The sequence below is a fragment of the Parus major genome, chromosome 9 (assembly GCF_001522545.3).
Source record: "Parus major isolate Abel chromosome 9, Parus_major1.1, whole genome shotgun sequence".
Lineage (NCBI taxonomy): Eukaryota > Metazoa > Chordata > Aves > Passeriformes > Paridae > Parus > Parus major.
In genome coordinates, this window is record NC_031778.1 from 1,562,963 (window position 1) to 1,585,936 (window position 22,974).

The 22,974-nt window shown below is 43.3% G+C and overlaps 1 protein-coding gene across 5 annotated transcripts; it reads left to right on the forward strand.

The window, feature by feature from the left end:
• Positions 1 to 1,606: 1,606 nt before the first annotated feature.
• KLHL24 (kelch like family member 24) lies at positions 1,607 to 22,974 on the forward strand. Of its 5 annotated transcripts, none has more exons than XM_015637902.3 (8): positions 1,608 to 1,715; positions 3,482 to 3,549; positions 6,852 to 7,839; positions 12,733 to 12,917; positions 13,823 to 13,941; positions 15,016 to 15,204; positions 15,627 to 15,815; positions 16,985 to 22,974. In XM_015637902.3, the coding sequence occupies exons 3-8, from the start codon at positions 6,920 to 6,922 to the stop codon at positions 17,183 to 17,185; spliced, it is 1,803 nt and encodes a 600-aa protein (XP_015493388.1). In that variant the 5' UTR covers positions 1,608 to 1,715; positions 3,482 to 3,549; positions 6,852 to 6,919; the 3' UTR covers positions 17,186 to 22,974. The 5 variants fall into 5 exon arrangements, with proteins under 5 accessions (XP_015493391.1, XP_015493388.1, XP_015493392.1 ...); XM_015637903.3 differs by lacking the exon at positions 1,608 to 1,715 and adding an exon at positions 1,830 to 1,848; XM_015637905.3 differs by lacking the exon at positions 3,482 to 3,549 and having other exon boundaries at positions 1,607 to 1,715.

A 22,974-nucleotide genomic window follows, 5' to 3' on the forward strand; every position in this document is an offset into this window, starting at 1 on the left:
GTAGAGGATGAGAAATGGACTGAATGCTCTCACTTCTAATGGAAGTCAAGAAGTTCTGAGTTTTAGCTCTGCAGGAAAATAGTTGGGAGTTTCAATTGTTTAAGATCTATGTGAAAACAATTTACATAGTGAAATCATTTGCTATTTTCAGAACTCAGCCTTTTAATTTTTAATTAATAATTCTAACTGTTTTGCAAAGCTGCAATTTACCTGACCCCAGGAGAAATCAGAGCTTGTTTAGCCTATGAAAATCTGAGCCTACTTTGCTCTGGAGTCCAGAGCACACACTGCTCCTCTTCAAGTTTCAGTGGCAGAGCACAGTCAGCTGCTGCCAAGAGCACACGGCTGGGTGCGCTTCCTGGGAATATCCTGGGGTCAGGAGACAGGGGAGGTTCACCAAAAGGTAAGTATATATTGTGCCTGGGACTGATATCCAACATTCAGGAGAGCAAAGTAGCGGGGAGCTAATAGAAGAACTTGTATTTCTTCCTTTCCCTTGGCTGTAAGGGGCCAGAGGGGGAGGTCATCCTTCGAAGAAAGGAGAACACAGCCGGTTACCTGCCCACATCAGCTCCACGGCATTGCATAAGGCTCCATCGAGTACCAGGTAATGATCTTAATTTAATCATGCACGTCCCTGCCCTCGCCTCGCTACTCTGCATTATGGGCTTGCAAGTTTGCTTATGCTAAAGGGCAGAACAAAAATAAATTTCCATACTCCCAGGCATGTTCCATCAGCCTGTGTTGGAGCATGGGCCAGTGTCCAAATACTTTGGATATGAAGTGAATTTGGGCTCCAGGACAGGCTCAGACCTGCTCATGAAATTGCAGGGCGATGACACCAGGGTCCTGCTTTTATATTTGCAGTTGACTGGCTGCCACCACTGGGACCCCCAGCTGTGACAGCAGAGCTGTCTCTTAAGTGTCCCAGCTTAAAGATAACCTTAGCTTTCCGTGGTCAGCAGGGACAGGGACACCCTGGTTTGTGATACTGTTGAAGAGGAACTGGAAATTCTGAATTAATTGGGTGGAGCTGTAGCTCAGGTAGACAAAGATTCTATCTTGGTTAATTTTTTTCATGTAATAGTTCTTGTTTTGGTCGTGTAGGCTGAACACCCACCCCAAGAGAGGGTGTTGTTTTCAGTCTGGGAGCCGGCTGGAGGGGTTCGGTAGGGCTCGGTAGAGCCGGCACAGGGGACGGTCCCGCTGGAAGGTGCCATCCCCACGCCACCGCTTGCTTCGATGCACCTGAAGCTTCTGCTCGCTCCCGGGGCGGGGTGGCTCGGGTGTGGGGTACGTGCTGTGTGCTCCCCCCGGCACAGCGGGGGTGTGCTCCCGCTCCCGGCGAAGGGACGGCGATGGCAAGAGCTCGCAGCGACGGAAGCAGCTACTGCTCCGAGGCTCTCTCATGGCCGGGCTCCCCCCGGGGCGCGGAGGCCGCCCGGCAGCGGGGCCGGCTCCGGGCGGGGCGGCAGAACTACAGCTCCCAGGGCCGCGCGGAGCGGTGACATCATGTGCGGTGGCTCGGAGGTCACATGCCCCGCCAGCCCCTTTGTTTTGAGCGGCGCTGGCAGCGCGACCGGCGGCGGAGAGGCCCGAGCGCGCTGCACCGCTCCGGACCGCACCGCACCGCTCCGCGCCCACCCACCCAAGCCCACCGAGCCCGACCCCGACGGCTCCCGCGGGGCGCAGCGCGGCAGGGCGCGCTCCCGGCTGTGAGTGCGGGGCGGCGGGACGCGCTCCCGGCTGGGAGGGTGAGGGCTGCGGTGCCCCACGGCGGGCCGGGAACTCCCGGGGAAGGCGCGGAGGCCACCGCGGGACAGCCGGGGCGCGGGGCCGAGACGCGGGGTAGGCCGGCACCGTTAGTCGCCGCGGAAGGGACAGCGCTCCCGGGGCTCTGCTGGCAGCGCGCGGCGGCGGTGCCACGTTGGGGGAGGGCTGTGGGCAGCGCCGGAGCCCCGGGAGCCGCGGCGGTGCGGGTCCTGCGGTGCTGCTGCTGTTGCTGCTGCTGTTCCCCCCAGCCCCGAGCGGCACCGGCGGGCGCTGCGCTCTGGCCCCGCCGGGCAGAGCGGGCGGGGGGCGCGCGGAGCCCCCCGCGCCGCCCGCGGCCGTTTCGTAACGCGGGTCTGCGCGAGCCCCCCGAGCCCCCCGCGGGCGCGGATTGGCCGCGCGGGCGGGCGGGGGCGGGGCCGCGGGCGCGGATTGGCCGGGGCGCGGGGGGCCGGCGGCGGCCCGGGGTGAAGGTGAGCTGGAGGGCGGGACGGGAGGAGCCATTTTGTGCCGCCGCCTCCGGCCGCGCTTTCCTCGGCTCGCCTCGCGTCCGGTGCCGCGCTGTTCCCTGCGGGAGCGGCTGCAACGCCCTGGGATGGAGCCGCGGCGGCTCCCGCGGGCGCCCTGCCAGGCTGGGCGCGGGCGGCTCCGTCCTGCAGCTCCGTCCTGCAGGTTCCCGGTCGCTCGGGCGGCCGGGCCGTGCTCCAGCCCGGCGGGCGCTGGCCCGTGTCGGATGTGCTGGCATCTGGCTGAACCCCGGAGCCCTGCGAGCCCCTGTGGCCGGGGCTCAGGCTCGCGTTTGGTTTTGTAAGATCTGAAATACGTGCAAGAACGACAGCGATATCAAAGGGGAAGGATTGGGACATTTTACTGTTTCTTCCGCATACATGGATGATAGTACGCAGTGTGCTTTTTTTCCTCCTTTTTTTCCCCACTTTTTTTTCCCCTCTGAGGGACCTTTTGGTTTACAAAACGGTACATAAAGTGTTCTGCAGTTTCCGTGTGTCCCTTTTCGGTGCTTGTTTTTGTTTTGTTTTACTTAATAATCATGACTCTCATGTCCAAATCAGTTCCTGTTTTTTGCTGGGTGACTTTTGAGGGAAGTTAAGGGTTTTTTTGTGTGTGTCACTAGCTCGGATTACTATTGAATTTTGACATTCTTTTTAAAAATGAAAATAGCGTCCAACATTAGAATAAAAAACTACTGCAGTTCAGCTAACTCTTCCCATGCCAGTCAGTTCGATCACTGAATTCTTGTTTTGTAGTTAATCAGTATTCTTAAAGACTCATCTTAGACACTCAAATTTTCAATATCCCCTGTAAAACAAGAATTTTTATTAAAAAAACCAAGATTTAAAACCAACTTCTTGGTCTTTTTCATATCACAAAGAAAGATGAAGGAAAACTAAATGTTGCGTTTATTTTTTGTCATAATTTCCAAACGAGAGGAGCAGGTGCTGAGGTTCGCGGGGCTGCTGCAGGGCTGGGTTCTCTCTCCTCTGGGTGACCGCGCACCTGAGGCGCAGCGACCGCCCTGGCTCCCCTCACGAACTCCCGGAACCGGCCCAAGCTCAGCTGCAGCTCCAGGCCTCGGGGTCAAAACCCCGTTGCCGTGGCTGCGTTTCCTTTCCGGGGAGTGCTCGGGTTACTCGTTACCCACGGGGGTGCTGCTGGCTCGGCCTTCCTAGCGCCTCCTTTTCTCCCCTCACAGGCGGTCAGCGGTGGGCACGGCTGGACATCACCTCCCCGGGCAGGCACAGAAGGCCAGCGCAGCCTCAGGTACTCGGAGAGCGCAGCCCCAGGGCGAGCTCGGGCACACCTGGGGACAAGGTGTCGCCGAAGGGCCTCGCTCCGGTGACACACGGGTCACAGCAAGCCGGCTGCTGGCGCAGCTGTGGGTGAGGGGACAGGGGTAACACGCACCACGGCGTTGCAGCAGAGGAAAGAGGGGTTCGGTGCAACGCAAAAAGTATTTTGCGTAAGAGGATTTACTGATAGAAGGTGTCAGGGCGAATGTTTTACCGACTTCTACCTGCCTCTGAAATGGGCTTGCAGGGTATTTCTGAGGAACAGTTTGTGTAGACAAGCTTACAGATGGTGTAGGTGAAGGAAATAGAGGAACCTGAACTCGTGGTGAACCCAGCTTAACTCAGAAATACATGTCTCTGAGGTAATATCCGTATAAGATATCTGTGTTTGGCAAGCATTTTTAGAACCTGTTGATTTGAAGTGTGATTTTTTTTTTTCCTTTCCAGTTTTTCAAATGAACACTCTAAAAGCTTAAGATCCATCCTTGTTGACCCTTGCTTAGACAAGCAATCCAGTAGATTTTTGTATTATTTTTTTTTCTTTGACCAAATAATCCCCAGTCCTTTCCTTTGTGGGTTATTTTTCTTTTGCTTTGTTTAAACTTACTGAAGAGATCTGAGTGTTAAACTCTCTGAATGACTGGTGTTTTACAGTGCAGAGTCTGTAGACAGGTAAGACATGTAAGTACCTCTGCATACAGAAAAGGTGCAAATAGGTTTGCACTGCTGTGCTTCCCCTCTTTGCACAATATCCAGCTCAGCCTCAGGTTCCCCTCTGCCTTTCCCACTTTGGCAGCTGGAAGGTGACATTTTAAAACTGCAAGATTTGCAGGAAGGCAACACGTATATGTGATAGAGCTGAACATGTGATGCTGTTACTGATAGGCTTGTGAAATTGTTTTGCTGAGGCAAACCTGCAGAAGTAATTAACTGGACAGAAATTTAAGGAAAGCACATTTAAAAACAGTTCACTCTGCAATGAAGTGGAGTTCTTTTTCCTTTTTAGTATCTTGTTTATGAATTTACGATATTTATCCCCTTTATTAGTTTTTACTCTCTGGATTTTTTTCATTCTTCCATTTCTTTAAACCATTAGGACATTAAAAAAAAAACCATTTGCTGATCACTAATTTTGTGATGTTCCAAGCATGAAGAAGACATTGCTTCCTTCGGTGAGCAGTTGTAACCCAGAGCCCTTGTTTCTGGTTATTAATGATTGCATAATACAGTGCTGTCTTAACTTCTCATGTGATGAGAAAGATATCATCTTGAAGGATTTTTACTTAGTTGTGTTTTGCCCTTTCATGCAGAGTCAGGGTCTTGCTTCTCATTTCAGGCTAACTTTATTTGGAAAAGGTCTGTTAGCTTTTGTGAAATTCACCTGATTTAAATCTGTAATGCTGGAATCCAGCCTTCAGTGTTTCTGTTTATATTTGCAATGTTTTATTTCCCTTTGCTGCTGCTGCTTTGTTTCTGCCCACTTTCTAGTGCTAGAAGTACCTAGTCAGGTGCAGATGAAATTCTGTGTTGGGGTAGGATTTTGGCTGGTGAGGTGCTGGGGGTGGTTGTTGATGTTGTTTTGTATCATTCCTGTGTCGTTCCAGGGTGAAGTGATTGTGCAATACATGGGATAGAATGTCAGCCACAGATCAGATTGTCCATTTGTGCCTCGTTAGTCTCTCTGAAGCAATCAGTTATTAGATAGGCTCATTGCAACAGTGTTTTTCAGGCATCAAAGTGACAACTGGTCCTATTTTAATGTCAAATTAAGTATTTTGCAGGGTAAGTGAGCCCCAGAGCAAGAATCTACCTTGTAAATTTGTGTAAAAAATTTATTGGGAGCATGATAGTTCTAGAGCTTCTTTTCTCAATGAGTGAAGGTACAGCCTACATTCTTTCCTGGCTGTTTGTTCAGATGGTGCCTTTTAAAGGTGCTGTGTAAAAAGGCTGTTTAAAAAAAGCACGTTCATTGTGTTCTATATTAAGTGATGACGTGGCTAGTCTGGGACTGGGTAATTGCAGCTCTGAGGATGGGAGCTCATCAGGAAGTGAAGTTGCCATGAGGAGCTGGTGTTTCCTGACTGTGTATTCAGGGAAACTGAATAAAACCTTGGGAGGCATGAAAAAAATTTCCGTAAACTTTAAAATAATTCCGTTTGTGGCCTTGTAGATGTACAAATAAATATTACAAGCATTTGGAATTGTACCCAGTGCCTGGCCTGAGAGGGTGCTTTGCCAGCCTCTTGCTACCTCAGTATGTCTTGGTATACATTCATCCAGGTTGTTTTTAAGCTCAGGAGAGGCAAAAAGCCCTTTTGTTGTTGTTCCCACTTCCTGTAACATGCACTATTTGTAAAGTCAGCTGCATTTTCTTCACCTACACACTTTCATGTTGGCATATGCAAACGTGTTTGATTTTTGCAACTTCAGTGCTCTGATAATGTGTGTGTTTGCACGCTGGGAGGAACCTTTACACTTGTACTTGAAACTAGAAGGTGTTCATGCAAAAACTTCTGCTAGTAATTATTTGTCAGTAGTGCTTTGGAAACAGAAGATCTCCTTGTCCTCAGCAAGTTGTCCTTTTGTTCATGTTTCTGGTAGTTTTACACACAAAAATGTAGTTCATCTTTCATTCTGTTTTGTTTGAATCATAGATTATCAGTGAACTAATTTTTAGATGTTAGGAATGACCAGGTAAAAACTTAAGGTCAAGGTTGCTTGTTGAGATCATTATTTAACACTAGTGTCATGAGACTTCATTATGATAGACTTCATAAGCAAAATGGAGTGGTTACTCAAATAAATTTTTGATTTTAGAATTTCAGTCTCCCCACCCCCATCCCCACTTTTTGACTAGTGCTGTTATATTAGTACTTGGGAGGCTCCAGTTGAAATGAGGGTCACACTGCAAAAAGGGAAAAGTTCACGCTCTGGATCATTATCTGGGAAATCTTTGGCTTCTGTCAGCCAGGTGATTAGCTGGAGCTGAGATCTTGAGATCTTTTTATCTTGCACACTAATGCAGTACCAGTGATGCTGGGACATTCAGAAATTGCCACCCAGGAGAGCTGTCTTCTGGGTATACTTTGCATTTAACACTTGGCAGTGCTGCAGTGCCCTGAGTGAGGTGCACACTAATTTCCCCTGCGCCACCTCCAAGAAAGGTCAACGATTTCACCAATTATTAGAGTGAGCAAGCAAGTATCTTGTCTAGTTCCTGTGATGCAGCTAAGAGTGTGCCAGACTGAACACTGAGTTGTTTTAATTTTTCAGACCGTTGCACTGAGAAGGAGAACCTCTGCAAGTTTTTCTCAATGACTCTATAGCCAACTGATGTAACAATGGTACTAATATTGGGACGCAGACTGAATAGAGAGGATAGCGGGATACGAGATTCCCCTGCAACCAAGCGGAAAGTTTTTGAAATGGACCCAAAATCGTTGTCAGGCCCTGAGTTTTTCGACTTCTCCTCGGGCTCATCCCACGCAGAAAGCATTCTCCAGATCTTCAATGAATTCCGAGACAGCCGGCTGTTCACAGATGTCATTATCTGCGTGGAGGGTCGTGAGTTTCCGTGCCACCGCGCCGTGCTCTCGGCCTGCAGCAGCTACTTCAGAGCCATGTTCTGCAACGACCACCGGGAGAGCAGGGAGATGCTGGTGGAGATCAACGGCATTTTTGCCGAAGCCATGGATTGCTTTTTGCAGTATGTGTACACAGGCAAGGTGAAAATCACCACGGAGAACGTGCAGTATCTCTTTGAGACGTCGAGTCTGTTCCAGATCAGCGTTCTGCGCGACGCCTGCGCCAAGTTCCTGGAGGAGCAGCTGGATCCTTGCAATTGCCTGGGCATCCAGCGCTTCGCAGACACGCACTCGCTCAAGACGCTGTTCACCAAGTGCAGGAACTTCGCACTGCAGACTTTTGAGGATGTGTCCCAGCACGAAGAATTCCTGGAGCTGGGGAAGGACGAGCTTATTGATTACATTTGCAGCGACGAGCTGGTGATCAGTAAGGAGGAGATGGTGTTCGAGGCCGTGATGCGCTGGGTGTACCGTGCGGTCGAGCTGCGCCGGCCGGTGCTCCACGAGCTCCTGACGCACGTCAGGCTCCCGCTCCTGCACCCCAACTACTTTGTTCAGACTGTGGAGGTGGACCAGCTGATTCAGAATTCCCCAGAGTGCTATCAGCTGCTGCACGAAGCCAGAAGGTACCACATCCTTGGAAATGAGATGATGTCTCCCAGAACTAGGCCACGCAGGTGAGGAAATTCTTTTAACCTTTTTTTCTGCAGAAGGACATAATTTGATGTACAGATGTTTGATACATGCATGCCTGGAGAGGAATCTCCTACAGATTATTTTACTTTGCTAAATTCTGGAGATGCTGCATTTATGCTTCTGTACTTCCCCACATGCATGTGTCGTGAGAATGTGCATAAATGAGTCTTTTGCACAGAGCACTTCTTGCTCTAAAAAAAGGTAAGTGAAGCTGTATTACCGTGCAAGTAAAATAGTTTCTTAAGGTTAATGTTTGCTAGGGGAGATCTTAAGGTGCTTCATATAATAGCAGTGTCTTGAAGAGAGCTCACTTGTGCTGTGGCAGGTGAACCAGCTTTCTTTTGGTAACAAAGTCATGTAAATGTACAGCACACCACAAAGTATGTGGATGGGGTATTATGTATTCAGAGCATTTCCTTGCTGCATCACAAATATTTTACAGATGGAGTAGCACATGTATTTGTAATAGACAGGAGAACAACAGGTTCTCAACTGTAAAGGAACCAAATATTGTATTTTTAAGGAATTATGAAACAATTCCTGAAGTATTTCATGCTCATTCGGTGACATTTTAATAATTCAGAATTGCTGCTGCTTAATAATGTGTTACACAAATAGGTGACTGAGCTTGCAAGAAGAAATGAGGAAGAATCCATTAGTGGTATTTATGAGCAATGGCTATTATGATTCTTCTTTTCCTTAAAAATATTTTCCCAGCCTCCTGTCACCAATAGTAGAGACGATAGTTTATAGTTAACTGCAGGTGATTTGAGCAGTTTTTTTCTAAAATATGTTCCATTAGGGTGATGCAGTGATGGTCTAGACAAACAGATTGTGTTAGGAGTTACTCCTCTTTGTTTACTCTTACTCGTATGTGGTTGCTCGACAGTGACTATGCAAGGAACCTTTATTTTTTCGGCGGGTATTAAAGGCTTGCCTAAGGGGGAAAAAACCTCTTGGCAGTGTTTGTCTTGTTAGTGGCTTTCCAGTCTTCAGTCCTGCCTTGAGAGAAGAAACTCAAAGTCCCTGCAGCCCTGCTCCCACCCAGGCTTTCTGAGCTGTGTGCTGCACTGGAGGGTCTTTGCAAGTGTTTGGGAATTGCTGCAGTGGTTGTTTCTGGGCCAGAGGGAGGGACCACGGGAATTCAGACAGTTGGAGGGGGCTGCAGGCTGTAGTGCTTGGTTTGGTGTTTGTTCTGCTTTTCTTACTCAATTGCCTGAGGAAGGCAAATACACTCACAGGTTCTGTCACTGTTTGGGAGGTATGTGCTTGAAATCCTGAACATCCCTGGAGTGGGGCTCCAGTTTCCAATGAAGTGCCTTGCCTAATACAGGTGATTTCTGAAGCCGAGGGGTTTGTTGGTTTTACTGCTGTTTTTTAAACTGCAGTGGGAGATTGAGTAGGTAGGAGCAAGAGAAGTCATTTACAAAGAGAAAAACTGGCTGGTATCCCAGCAGGAATTTTTTCCCCTTTTCTATATTACATTCATGGAATAGTTCTTTGTCATTTGTTTCTGTTGTCTGTTTCTGTTGCCTATAGCAAAAAGAGATCGTGTTTTAAAACAGTTAAAAAGGGGAAGGTTCCCCTTCCCCCATGTTTTAATCCCACCTTCTCTGGGCATTTTGGGGGACTTTGGGGAGGAGAGGGCAATGGAGAGCTCTTTTCCTTTTCTCCTGCCTTCCTCCAGTGTCTTTTCTATATAAACTGTTTCTAAAAGGAGACAGGATACAGGATAAAAAATTCCCACACCAGTGCTTTTACTGAAACTTTGGGATATAAACTGTGATCAGTTGTATGGATATGGATGCACCTGTGGGTGAAATAGGTTCTACTTGTTTTTTCAAATAACATTGCAATTCAGGTTGTTGGGTTTTTTTTCCTTTTTGAAGCTAGTGAAGAGTTACCTGTAGTAAATAAAAGTTTAAAGTGTGGCATAACTGTTCTCTTTGCCACTAAGGCATCCTTGACAAATGCAGGTCTTTCTGAGAGCCTTGCAGTTATGGACTTGCAAGGACACAGTGACATCTTGAGGCTGTCCCTCCTGCTCCTTATAAGCCTGGCCTGTCCCTCCTGGTTGTGTTGCACACCAAATCTCCAAGCTGAGACCAAGCAGTGAGCAGTAAATCACTTCCACACCCAAAACTGCAGGGGCTCTTCCTGCTTTATCTTCAGACTTTCATCAAAGCTGCTGTTAAGCTGTGTGATAACAATACCTGAGTGTGCTCTTTAACCAGAAATTAGGATGTTTATACATTTTAACATGTCCTTTTCACTTGCCTTTGGAAAGCCTTAAAGTAGTCCCTTATTTTTCCCGCTTGGAGATGGGTTTCTACTTCACATTTTGTCTGCTACCTCATTTACTACCCAAAAGTTATTTAACAGTGAGGGAGAAAAAAGTAGTGATTTACCAGAATTTCTGTAGTTTGTTGAATTTCTGTAATTTGTTTTCTGAACTTGCCATGTTTTTGAATGTGATCTGTTTGAATTACCACAAGTTCTTCTGTCCTGCTCGTGCTGTGCTGGTCAAGGGGTGTGTGTGGAGCACAGGACCCCTGGAAAGCCTGCTCTTGGGAATGCATGGAATTGTGTGACACTGTTGATTGACTTCCACTCCCTTTTTTCTATTTAATGCACCTGTTCTTGGTAGGATAGTATCTCCTAGAATCTTTACAGCCTGTTTTAACACCTGTCTTAGTTTGCTCATACTGTTTCTTCTGAGGGCTACATGAAGGGCTTCCTGTATCACTGGTTGAGGTCACCGCTTTTCCTACCCTTTGTTTAAATATATCCTTAGTTCTTTTTTAGAATTAGCCTTTGCCTGGATGTTCTTTTTGTGTATTCCTACCACATTTTACTTTTTTTAAAAATGGGTGTGTGCTCTGTCATTTGAAAAAAAAATAAAATATGGAGCTAACCATAAAACCTGCACAGTGCAAGACTCATTCAAAAAACTATAATGGAGAAAATTTTTCTGATCTGAAGAAAGAATATGGTCATATAGGTACTAAAATGCTGGGAAAAATGTTTGCTTTCTTTGGATTTGAAACACTCTGTTAAATGAATATTTTCTTGAAAAACTCCATTACAGCAATTCATAAAGAGCTCTCTCTGAGCAAAGTTTTCTAGTTCATTTAGTTTTAAACCAAAGATTGAGAATCTGTCACAGTCATCTTGTCAGTGGGTGAATGGAGGGCTTAATTCTAATTTAGAAAGTAATGCACAGGCAAACCTGTTTGTAAACAGTTAGCTGCTATCTTTGGGCTTGCTTCTAAGGCAAATTGAGTGTCTTGCTTTTATGGAAGTTCTTTTCCTGAGTAAGGCTTTGTTGGCACAAGAACTTCCCCTCTCTTACCCTTTGAGAGATTCTTTTCAGAGCTGTTCCTCAAAAAAGCAAAATCCAGTAAACAATAAATACATAGAAACCAGGAAGGAGCATGACTTCAAAGCTGAGCAGCTGACAAGAGTTTCTTCTGCTGGGTTCAGGTGCGTAAGTGCCGTTCCTCAGACACATCTCATTTATCTCATCTTCTAGGATGCTAGCATTTAGCATTGCTTTTGTCTGTTTATAATATTCTGGGTGGAAACATAGATGGAATATTTCAATTTGGTGTGTGGTGACAAGGAGGGAGAAGGGTTCACGAGTTTCATTCATGATGTTTCAAAACAGGGAAAGCCTGATCAGGATTTATGGGTAAATATGTGCATAAGTTCATGTTAGGAACTTTAGGGACAGATCATGCAACTTTTACCTTAAATCCATTCATAAGTCTTTTTTTCTTTGTTTTTGAGAGAAGACTGCAGTACTCAGCAATGATATGAGTGTCTGTTCTATGAGACAGCTATTCACAGTGGGATCATAGTACAAAGCACAACACAACAAAAAGGCTCATCAAAAATAAAATCAGTGTTGCATTCAGGTTTGCCTAACTGACAGCAGTCCTTGAAATAACTATGTCAGTGCAAAGTGCTTTAATTTTAAAATGCCCTGAAAAGAAAGGAGTTTGACAAATGCTGACAAGAAATTATAAGTCTGAGAGGAGGAATAAAGGTGGTCACAGTTTGATTTGCACATCAAAGATAGTTGGTTGATTCACTACATTCAAATGTGCATTAATTTTTGTTAATCAGTTTTGTTACTGCTGTGAATATAGAATATGTATAATGCAGAAGCATCTGGTTAGTAGAAGGATAATCAGTGTGTGGAATAGAACTGAAAAGTCTATTTGGATACATTGCAGATTGTCTAATGCCTGATTTATTCCCACTGAGTTTTAGTTTTTGGTTCTAGGTTTGAATTTTTATTTCAGTATTCCTTAATGTTTCCTCCTGTCACTGCTGTTTTCTGTTTTACTGTGCATTGGCTCTAAGGTCTTTTTGGTTTTCCTTATTTTGGTGACTACATTCCTTCTGCTTTTAAACACTTAGAATATTTAGGTGCTGTAAAGTATGTTTAATTTTGTAAAGCTCAGGAGGGGGAATGAAGACTGATTTCATTGTGAAACAGATTGTTCATCTCATTGTCTCCAGCCTGGCTTGAACTCTGTTTCTGACCTATGTGTACAGTCAGAGGAAAAACGTTATTATAGTAAAGGCTTTCTATGTTATTTAATTACATGGTTTTTTACATAGAATACTGTGCAGTGCAACTCCACCACTTACACAGGACTCCTGTCAGTGAGGTAACCTGCTGTGTAATCAGACAGCTGGAAATGGTGAAAACCTGTTTGCTAAACGACTCTTTCCTCTATTTTCTTTTTTCATTGTTGTGGAAGTTAAATAGGATTTTTTCACAGAGTTTTGAAGACAATGTTATTTGGCCTCTATGTACTAATAAACATCTCCTACATCTTAATTTTCTGTGTTCACTTTTTTAGATCAACAGGTTATTCTGAGGTGATAGTTGTTGTTGGAGGCTGTGAACGAGTTGGAGGGTTTAATTTGCCATACACGGAGTGCTATGATCCTGTGACAGGAGAGTGGAAGTCACTGGCTAAACTTCCAGAGTTTACCAAGTCTGAGTATGCGGTGTGTGCTCTGCGGAATGATATTCTTGTTTCAGGTGAATAATCGTAAAAAATTCAAGAGTTCTTTCTTTGCTTGGTTGGTTTTTGTTGTGTCCTGTTTGTGGGGTGTGTTTGTTTGGGTTTGTTTTTTCAGTAGTGTGACAGATCTTTGTACTGTGAACTTCCAGAAGCTCAGCTGAAAATCACTTGCTGCTGTGAACACCAGCCACAGCACAGTCTTACTGTAAACAAAAGACAAAAGTGTTTTCTGGAGTTCTTGTTTGGCATGAATCCGCAGTTTTTTACAGCTGATTCCAGGATATCAATTGTATTTAAAGAGACCAACTAACAGCTGCTTTGAAATACAGCAAGAGCCTGTGTGCAACAGCAGCTGGGAAACTACAGACAAAATCCCAAGCAGGCTTTTCCCAGCAGCACATTGTCCTTTAGCGGGGGAGAATGACAGGGTGCAGCTGAGGGTTCACACAGCAGGCTCTGTGTGTTGGTTTAAGCAAAGAAATGGTCTCCTCAGGTGTGTGTGCCTGTGTCCTTTGAACAAAGTGTGAAACCGAGGAGATGCTCACAGAGCGGGCGGAGGAGGGGGTGGGAAGGATGTGCCATGGGCAGGGGACTTCGAGGGTCTCATCTGGGTAGTGACACTACAGGAAATCTGAAGAGCTTGGGCAAAAGCCATTAAAATGCATTCCAGCTTCAGGAAATAACCTAGTGTGATCTCAGCTTAATGGGAAAGGAAAGCATGAGGAAAACAACTTACTGTGTGATTTCATCTTTGAAATCCACTGCAAATTACTTTTTCAGCATAATGTATGAATGCTGGTAGATCCTTATTACATCCCAAAAGGGAATATAAAGTTTTCATTGCCCACTCTAGAGGGGCATGTTAGTAGTTAGCATTACTCATTCAATAATTATTCACATTGGTGTATGTTCCATTTTAAAGGTGGAAGAATCAATAGCCGGGATGTCTGGATTTATAACTCTCAACTTAACATTTGGATCAGAGTTGCCTCCTTAAATAAAGGCAGATGGAGACATAAAATGGCTGTTCTTCTGGGTAAAGTAAGAGAAGTATATTTTAATTTTTTTATAGTGGGAATGTTTTCTGTGTATAAGTAAATAGTAAATAATAATCGTAAAAAGTAATACTTAAGTATTACTTTGTATTTCATATCAAATAATTTTAAAAGTACATATTAAAAAAAAACAAACTTTAAACAATTAAGGCTCCTTGTCAGTCAGACACTACCCATGGGCATGAAAATCATCTTACTGCTCATTTATTTTTTGGGGTTTTGTTTTTTCATCATTGAAGTGCCTTATTTCCAAGAAGCAATTTTTTGGGAAGCAAAGAAGCATCTGGATTTGCCTGTGCTTCGAAAGTGCTAACAGTTTGTCATTATTAACAGAAACTGATACCACTCTGAATGTCAGCAGTTTTATTTAATGTTTTATATTGAAATTAAACACATGGAGTGTGGAAATGGGAGGTTTTTCTGTATTTTGGAGGCATATATGCCTGAACATAAAACCACTAGTTGGGACTCCCTTAGTGAAAGTTAGAAAAGATGTGCATGTGGTGTCACTTGATCTTCTTAGAGATGAAACGTGCAGCTAAGCAAGCAGAGGGAAGAAGGTAATCACAAATAATGAGGAGCTCTGCTTCCTAAATATGAAAGAAGAGACAAGAAAGTAGAGTTTACAAACTGAGAGGAGGAAATACTTCAGTAAGCAAGTAGGGAAAAAGCAAAATGCCAAAAAAGCAAAGGTAAACTCAGATGGGTGTTTGCTGCTGTTGTTGTTGAATGCTATCTGAAAAAAAGAGACATAAAGAGGAATGCCTTTTCTAACAAATGCTATTCAAATAAGAAGTTTCTACTGCAGTATTAATAATACTATGCTTTGGCATGTGTTTGCAGTGTCATTCCACATGTGACTGATTGGAACTCTCCAGGGAGTCTTTACCTGTTATTTTTAGACCACATTCTTCTCCTCCTGTGTATAATTAAAAAAAGTGAGAAATGTATCCCTTGAGAAACCTAGCAAATCAACTTTACATTAGTTTAGTTTGCTGTTATTTAAAGGTAATGCCTGCTGTAAAGATGAAATAACAGTAGTTTTCACCACTTTGTGCAGGTGTACGTGGTGGGAGGATACGATGGGCAGAACCGCCTGAGCAGCGTGGAGTGCTACGACTCCTTCTCCAATCGCTGGACTGAGGTGGCTCCCCTGAAGGAGGCTGTGAGCTCCCCAGCTGTCACCAGCTGTGTTGGCAAACTCTTTGTCATCGGGGGTGGCCCTGATGACAACACCTGTTCTGACAAGGTCAGTTAGCTCTGTTGGGTTGCATCTTCTATCCACAGCAAACTGGATTGCTGCTTTCAAACCAGGTCCTGCAGGAGATCTGCTTCACCTGGTGTTTTGCTGGATGGAGTGTGGAGTTGTTCTAATACAAAAAATAGAGTAGAAAACGTTAATTGAGTGATACAGTGTGGTCTTTCTCATGGATACATTGATTATGTCATTGGCCTCACAAGTTCTGTGAATTCTTAAATGGGAGTGTTTGGAAAACAATGTCAAATATTGTGCGTATGTTTAAGTTATTGATATATGGATCTGCATTTACATTGACTCTGGGTTTTTGGGGGAGGCACTACTGCTCTGCCTCTCTTTGTGTAACCTGTGTGGGCATGCCAGGCTGTTCTTCAGTTGGGCTCTCAGTCTGAAGGGCCTGTCCTTGTTTCCAGGTTCAGTCATATGATCCTGATACCAATTCCTGGTTGCTCCGTGCCACCATCCCCATTGCCAAGAGATGCATCACGGCCGTGTCCCTGAACAACCTGATCTACGTTGCTGGTGGGCTCACCAAAGCCATTTACTGCTATGACCCCATTGAGGACTACTGGATGCATGTACAGAACACATTCAGCAGACAGGTAATTACCAATCAAAAACCCGTAGACAGCTGAAAGGTAATTTTTGACGTTGTTATCTTGGCATTAAATAAGCGTACATTTGTTGAACCCTGATAGAATTGCATCTCTGATGCCATTCTTGCTTTACCTCTTCATGAGTGTAACACAAAACCTCACAGAAGGGGAAGTTTCTAAACCAGTATCTTTTCAGCTGGGTGTCACTGTTAGACAGTCCAGGCTTTGCTTCTGAGCTGTTACTGTTGAGGAATAGTATGGTGGATTATGATTTCATTGTATAGAAATTACCTTCTGTTGCATGTTTTCATTTAGAGTGAAGGGAGTACTTCCTTATAATTGATTAAAGCCTTTCAGTGTAACAGGGAATACCGAAGGCTGTTTTTACAGTGTGAAAAAGCCCCACTGTACAGCACAGAAGGTGTCTGAATTCAGCAGTGAGAACTCTCTCATTTCCACACATGGGACACTGAGCAGGACTTGAATGTGTCCCCTCAGTAGTGAAGTGTGTGTGCAGCAGTTACATTTCCCCATGTTTTAAAAACACCAATCACATGCTCTATAGTATTACCTTAAGAGAGGTTCGTTATTTTTTCCCCAGCCTTCCTTCTATTCCTCTGTTTTAATCTGTGTTCTCTATTTAACTGAGTATTTTTTCCATGCCTGCTTTTGAGGAAGAAATAAAATCCTATCTCTGTTTCAAGTAAGACATAGCACACTCTTTTCTTGTGCATTCTTTTTTGTCCTGCCTTTTTTCCTCTCTCCATTTACATCCCTCTTCATTATGTTACTCCTCTAAGGTGCTTCTCCTTGTTCCCATTCTTTGCATTAATAGTACCTACTGTGGTCTCCCTTCTGAAAACCTTTGTTCTCTCCTCCTTTCCCTATCTCAGATCTTTCAGTGGTAAGTACAGTGTTTAGTTGCATTCCATTGTTCCCTTTGTCTGAGTAGTAAAGGCTTGGACCTGAAATAGTCTTTTCTGTAGGCTTGTGCTGCTGCTTTTCCTAATTTTTATGCTTTCTGCACTTTCCCTTTCAGGAGGGAACATTATAGGCCAGGCTGTTTACAAAAGGCGTTTACAGTGCTGCGCTCCTGCACAGGGGCAGACACACACATAAATCAAGTCTTGTTTTTTTAAATAACCGTGTATTCCCCTTGTGTTTTCTTGCAACAGGAGAATTGTGGCATGTCTGTGTGTAATGGAAAAATCTATATCCTTGGTGGAAGACGGGAAAATGGTGAAGCCACAGACACTATTCTTTGTTATGACCCTGCAACGGGCATTATCACAGGAGTAGCAGCCATGCCCAGGCCAGTATCGTATCATGGCTGTGTGACCATTCATAGATATAATGAAAAAGGCTTTAAACTGTAATTTATATCATTTTTCCTTGAAAAAAGAAGAATGAATCCAGAGGTCTGCTGCAAGACAGGCTTTTTAAAGATTCCTGAAGTGGGAATTCCCTGCCTAAGTGTCGTATGAAAATTATATCCTGTGCCTTTAGAAAAAGGGTTAATTTAACTTACCAAACAAGTCTACAAACCTATCCAGAGTTCAGTTATATCTGCTGTGGGCTCTGATATAAGAGCAGGATGTTGTACAGTGGTCGGAAAGTTTGCCTGATGTGTGATTAGTAATTAAAATCTTGAAAGCTTTTTGGGGGAAGTGCCTTCAGCATTTGTGCCTATGTCTTTAAAAGCAATATCTTCAAGGTGTTTCTGGTTCTGCTAATGGGAAAAATAAAGGCAAGTAAATCCCAAAGAATCGTCTAGGATAACTATCTGCAATTGAAAAAGCTCAGTTATAATTCATATGCATCATTCTTACAAGCAGATTGCTTCTACTACCAACTAGAAATTTGTCAGATCATGCATGGGTTGGAATTTAAAAAACAAAACAAACAAAACCACAAAAAAACAAACCAAAACACCAACAAACAAGCTACATTGGACAAAATGAGAATCTTTGAGGAATGCTTCCTTCTGAAGGAGAAACTGGTTGTTTGGTGAGCTATTACAACACACTGCAGTGATGACTGTGTAACTTAACCCTGTGGAACTTATTCATAGTGTTGATAAATGTCCAGCAAAGATGTACAAGGCTACATGACACGGAAAACCAGTGGGTTCAGTGGCATCACAGTGGCATCTGTGAGGCAAAGTTTGAATCAGTTTTTACCTTTTTGAATAGTGTGGGTGAAGGCTGAAAGTTACTGGGTTCACTCTTTGCTCACCGCAATGTCTAAACTATTTAAGAAATAAAAGGATGTTGAACCCTGGATTCTCCCAGTTTTCTGAATCACATTATAAATTACCTGGTGATAGAGGTGGGGACTTGAGTTTGTGCCCTACATCTTATAAATTGGTCTTCTGGATATCTCATCTGCAGAGATGGCAGAGAATCCAGCAAGTAGCTCTTGGCCTTTCTTCAGACAATCACTTACTGTAGCACAGTTAAACTATTGTATAAGCTGCTTGGTCACAGATAAAGAAGTTCTGGAAAGGTCCCTCCTTTCACCAGAAAAATATCTGTGGACCTGTCCATGTAGCCATATGTTTTAGATAATTTTGAAGCCTAGGAAGCACCTGTATTTTGATTCACCCCTGTTATTGGGTTGGAGTTTTTTTCAGTAAAGGTATTTTTTTAAGTCCTCCCTAGATTTCTGTCCTAGGACTCCTTATTTCCAGTACATAGTTGTACAGTTGAGGCACAAAGTTCATAAAATCTGAAATAGCACTTGGGAGTTGGAAAATGAATAGGATTGTCTGAGTACCAATTTCCTGTAAATCACCAAAAACCTCAGGAACTGCCTTTCAAAGGAATTCTGAGGACAGCAGCCAGTAGGGAAGTTGGTCAGTGCCAGGGCAGAAAAACTCCATAAAACCCCTTGCAGACCCAGCCCTGGCCTTGGGGCTCTGGTCTCCATGCCTGCTCAGGAGAGTGAAAACATGCACCATCTCTGGAACGTTGTTTGTTCCACTGAACTTTCCTCATCTGTTTTCCCAGAGTATTTCTTCATGAGATGGAAATTCTGACCCTCAGTGAAGCTGTGCCAAACTGGGAGTCACCATTTTCAGTAACATGGTCATGAGTTTTAAAGAGCACTGGGAGCTGCACTTTGGGATGCATTAACTTGTAACCTCAGGAAAGGACACAAATTTCAGTTTCTGGCTGAATACCAAACACTGCTTTGGATAGGGTGGGAATACTGATTAAATATAAATAGTTGGATATCAGTGATTGATCAGGAGGTCAGTCCCTGAGCATGTACATTCACATTGCCCTAAAAAGAAAATCCCTTGGTAACGTAAGACAAATGGATCAGATAAATTAATCCTTTTCTAAATTTCATCTGTTTCTGCTCACCAGGTTTTACTTTGAAATGGCAATTTCAGTACCTGTGAATAAGTTCTGTTGGTTGCAATGGTAATTGCCCTGTAACTGATTTTATGTACTAACAGTGTATATAGCTTGTGCCATCATTGTAAATGAAAATGTCAAAGACTATAGGAGCACTTCATCAGAGATGCAATTTGAAAAATATCCTCCTTTTTCTTTGATTTCCTCTTGTTTGTATTCAGACTTGTAACGTTGTCATGCTATGCTGTTTTTAAACAGTGCTTATTCTGTAGGTGTAGAACAGTAACATTTAATCTGTGTTTATAATACTGCACTACTCTGTAAATAAGATACTGCTTTCCATGGTTTTGAAGATTCATTTTACAGTTTAGTTGTCTTTTCTTAACAATCTATGTACTGCTACTGTTACCTATTTTTGAAAATGACAGTGTTTAATGAACCAGTAAATGCAGAAATGTAGATGCAGGAAACTTCTGCTTACAGTTCTTGAGAACCTGTATCAAAACTGAACAGTTAGAGGTGTGGAGCACTGCTAAATTGCAGTTACTTATGCAATAATTTCTTTAAAACAGGCAGTGAGTTTTTCTTCTTTCTTGTTTACTCTGTAAATAATTTGCACTTATGGCCTGCTCTGTTACAACAGTTATTTTTAGATGTACTAGAAAAGAAGAATTTGACCTTGATTTAATGAAAATGTATAATTTTTCTAGAAGGATGCATTAATTTGGAAGTCGCATTCCTGAGCCACTTGTTCTCCAGTGCATTTCACTTACATGTAGATGGGTTCAAAGATTTAACCTCTCACTCTTATCCACATCTAGATGCTTGCAGTTTATGGGCTTGAGCAGCAAGTTGGTTTTATTTTTTTTCCTTTGTCTCACCTAGGAGAGAAAATTATTAATGTCATCTGCTATAATCAAAATATTTCCATCATAAATGGTAGTAGGTTTGGTAGCTTTAGAGCACCTGCACAAAGATGTAACTTCAGTCCAGCCATACATACGAGGCCTCAAGCACCTCCAAGTCACACACAAAAAATAAATTCTAAGAATTTTCTTCATTCTGCTAAAGAGAAATGAGTACATATTTTTCTTCTCTATTTTGAGGCCCACTTCTATTCTTTGCAGTGTGATGTTAATTGAAAAGACAGTTGATGCTTTCTTGCAGCCAGGCTTCTGGAAGGTTCTGAATCACTGATCACTGCAGCACACGCAGCCTTGTAGCCCTTGGCTTGTGGCTGAAGCATTCCCTTTTACAGCCATCAGCCACAGACCATTGCCTGGTAATCATGGAGTTGGACCTGCAGATTCCCTCCTTGGGAGTGGTTAAGTAGGCATAATTTGTGGAATCTCTTCCATTTTATACTGTGTGTCTGGTATGCATTTGGGGATTGGGCTCTGTGCCTTCCCCTCCAGCACCAAGGGGTCCAGATTGTACTGTTATTTTTTAATTTTGATTGGCACTAATGCAGTTCTTACCAAAGACAGCTTTGTTTGTACTCTGTTGAAGCAGAGATATTAATGCAGATTATGTTGATATGGACCCTTATCATAACTTGCTTAATCTTTTTAAATAGTATTTTTGACATGTCAAAGTTGTGAGGCTGATGATGGGGGAAGAGGGAAATGCTCACCTGGACAGAGATTCAGAGGAAGCTTTGGTCACCTGTGCTTCAGAGCAAGGACACTACTGCCTGTTCAGTTTCTTCCTCAAAATAGTTGAGTTCACCTCATTATCCTAGGTAAACACTTTGTTTATCCTGTTTTCCTTTGACTTGCTGCAAGGACAGGGTAAGAAGCAAGCCCACTCACTGCCCGAGGCACTGGGGAGTGCTGGTCAGCAGAGCCCAGCCCAGCTCTGAAGAGCAGAGATGGGAAAACGCATTGGAGCAGGCTCAGAGATGGCAGGAGGAGACCCTGAGTGTTTGGGGGCTGTAGTTTGGCTGGGCTTGCTGAAACCAAGGTGTTCAGGATGCTCATAAGTGTGCAATTCCAGATACTGAAACTCAGGTGGGAAAAATGTTTCATATTTGTCAATTCCCAAAACTCAGCTGGAGCAATAAAAATGCAGATCTGTTTATGGTCTGCTAAAGGCAATGCTCAGGAAAGCCAGGGCTTCATTTTTCTGAATTGCCCAAATAGGCAAGTAGCTGTGGGCTTCTTTCTTACCATTGAAGTTGGCAAAACCCAGTGCAAGAGCATTCAGAATCTCACAAGACTCGATCACTGTGAAGCACAACGAATATTTTCATCTGAATGTAGTCTCATGTACACAAGAAATTACAAATGAATCGATTTGTTGTGCCCAATTAAGAAAATCTGAGCACCATATACTCAGAAAAGGAGCCTACAGGGTAAGATGAGATTCCTAAACAGCAGCCTGCTATCTAGTTGGGGGCCAAGCAGTGCTTTGGATTCTGTAAAATACGTTTAGTACACAAGTTTCTTCAGTATGGAATTATTTCAGATGGCATTAATTAAAATTGATGATGATTGTGTTGGCACTGTGAGCATTGCCACAAACCAGCTGTGACTGTGTTCTGCTCTCTGCCTTTGTGTCATACACAAGTTCATGATAATGTTACTGTCCAAGAACTGTAAGCTATTTGCAGGAATATTCCTTTTTTTTTTTCTACTGTAGAGATCCAGTCAATGCTGATAATGTTTATGTGTGCACATCTGTATGTGAATTATTTTGTAATCATTCTCTGATAGTGCTGTTACAAGTGATGCACATAAAGGCTCTGTGTACAGCTTGTTAATAGTGTAATTAGGGCTTAGTTTGTATGATTAGCTCCAAAGAAAATAATGTGCATTAATTTTGAAAATACTTGTGCCTTGAATTCACCTATATTTTTATCTATTGTGAAAAAGAGCTTGGATTACTCCTCCCAGTTTACCTTTATTATGATTGGTCTTACTGTCCAGACTGTTAATGTCCTCCTAGGAGAAATAAATCTTGCCATTCATTAGTTAGAAGAGTTAAACTTCTTGTTTATAACATGCCTAGAATGCTTCCATTATTACAGTGCTATGGCAGATTTAATCTAGGAAAATCAGTATTTGGTTTTTTTCTATTTTTGTTTCCAGCACGCCTCAGTGACAAAGGACTGAGTTTAGTCTTTGATTTCCTGTCCTTAACATGTATGTTTTCTTGTATTAGTCAGTAGCCTCTGTGATATTTCTGAACTCTCTGAAGTCATCAACCTCTTGTTCAAGTTACAGAATATGAAGCAATAATGTGGTGCAGCATGGCAATAAGCAAATCAAGAGATTTGAATGTAATGTACTGTTACTAATTCCATCTGTGCAAATGCTGGACCTGAGTCATTCTCCTTTTGGTGCACCTGAAGCACTTTGGAGTCGGATTCATAGGAACTACTTGGCCATGGAGAGTTTACCTCCTGAACTGTTACTCATATTTTCGCCTGAAATCATATTTTGATTTTCCTTCTTTTGCTGAGGAAAACAGCAGTTTTTATTATTCTTTGCCAGTTCCTTTATTTGCTGAAACACAAAAGCTGTAGTTCCATGGAGAGCTGATCTTGCCCTCAAGAACAGCCTGGTGCAGCACAAATGACATTTGAACAGGAAAGCTCAGACCACTTACTGTGTGCCAGAGTCAATGTAACAGATCTCACATATAACATCAAGGTCTTCAGATTGTGCTGACAGTAGAAAAATGATTTTGTAATGTAGCACAATTGCAATAACACCTGTTATATTTAAATATACTTCTTGCATAATTCTTTAAAGTTTTTTAAAGTTCAGTGTATCTAATAAACATTTGCCTTTTGAATAGTT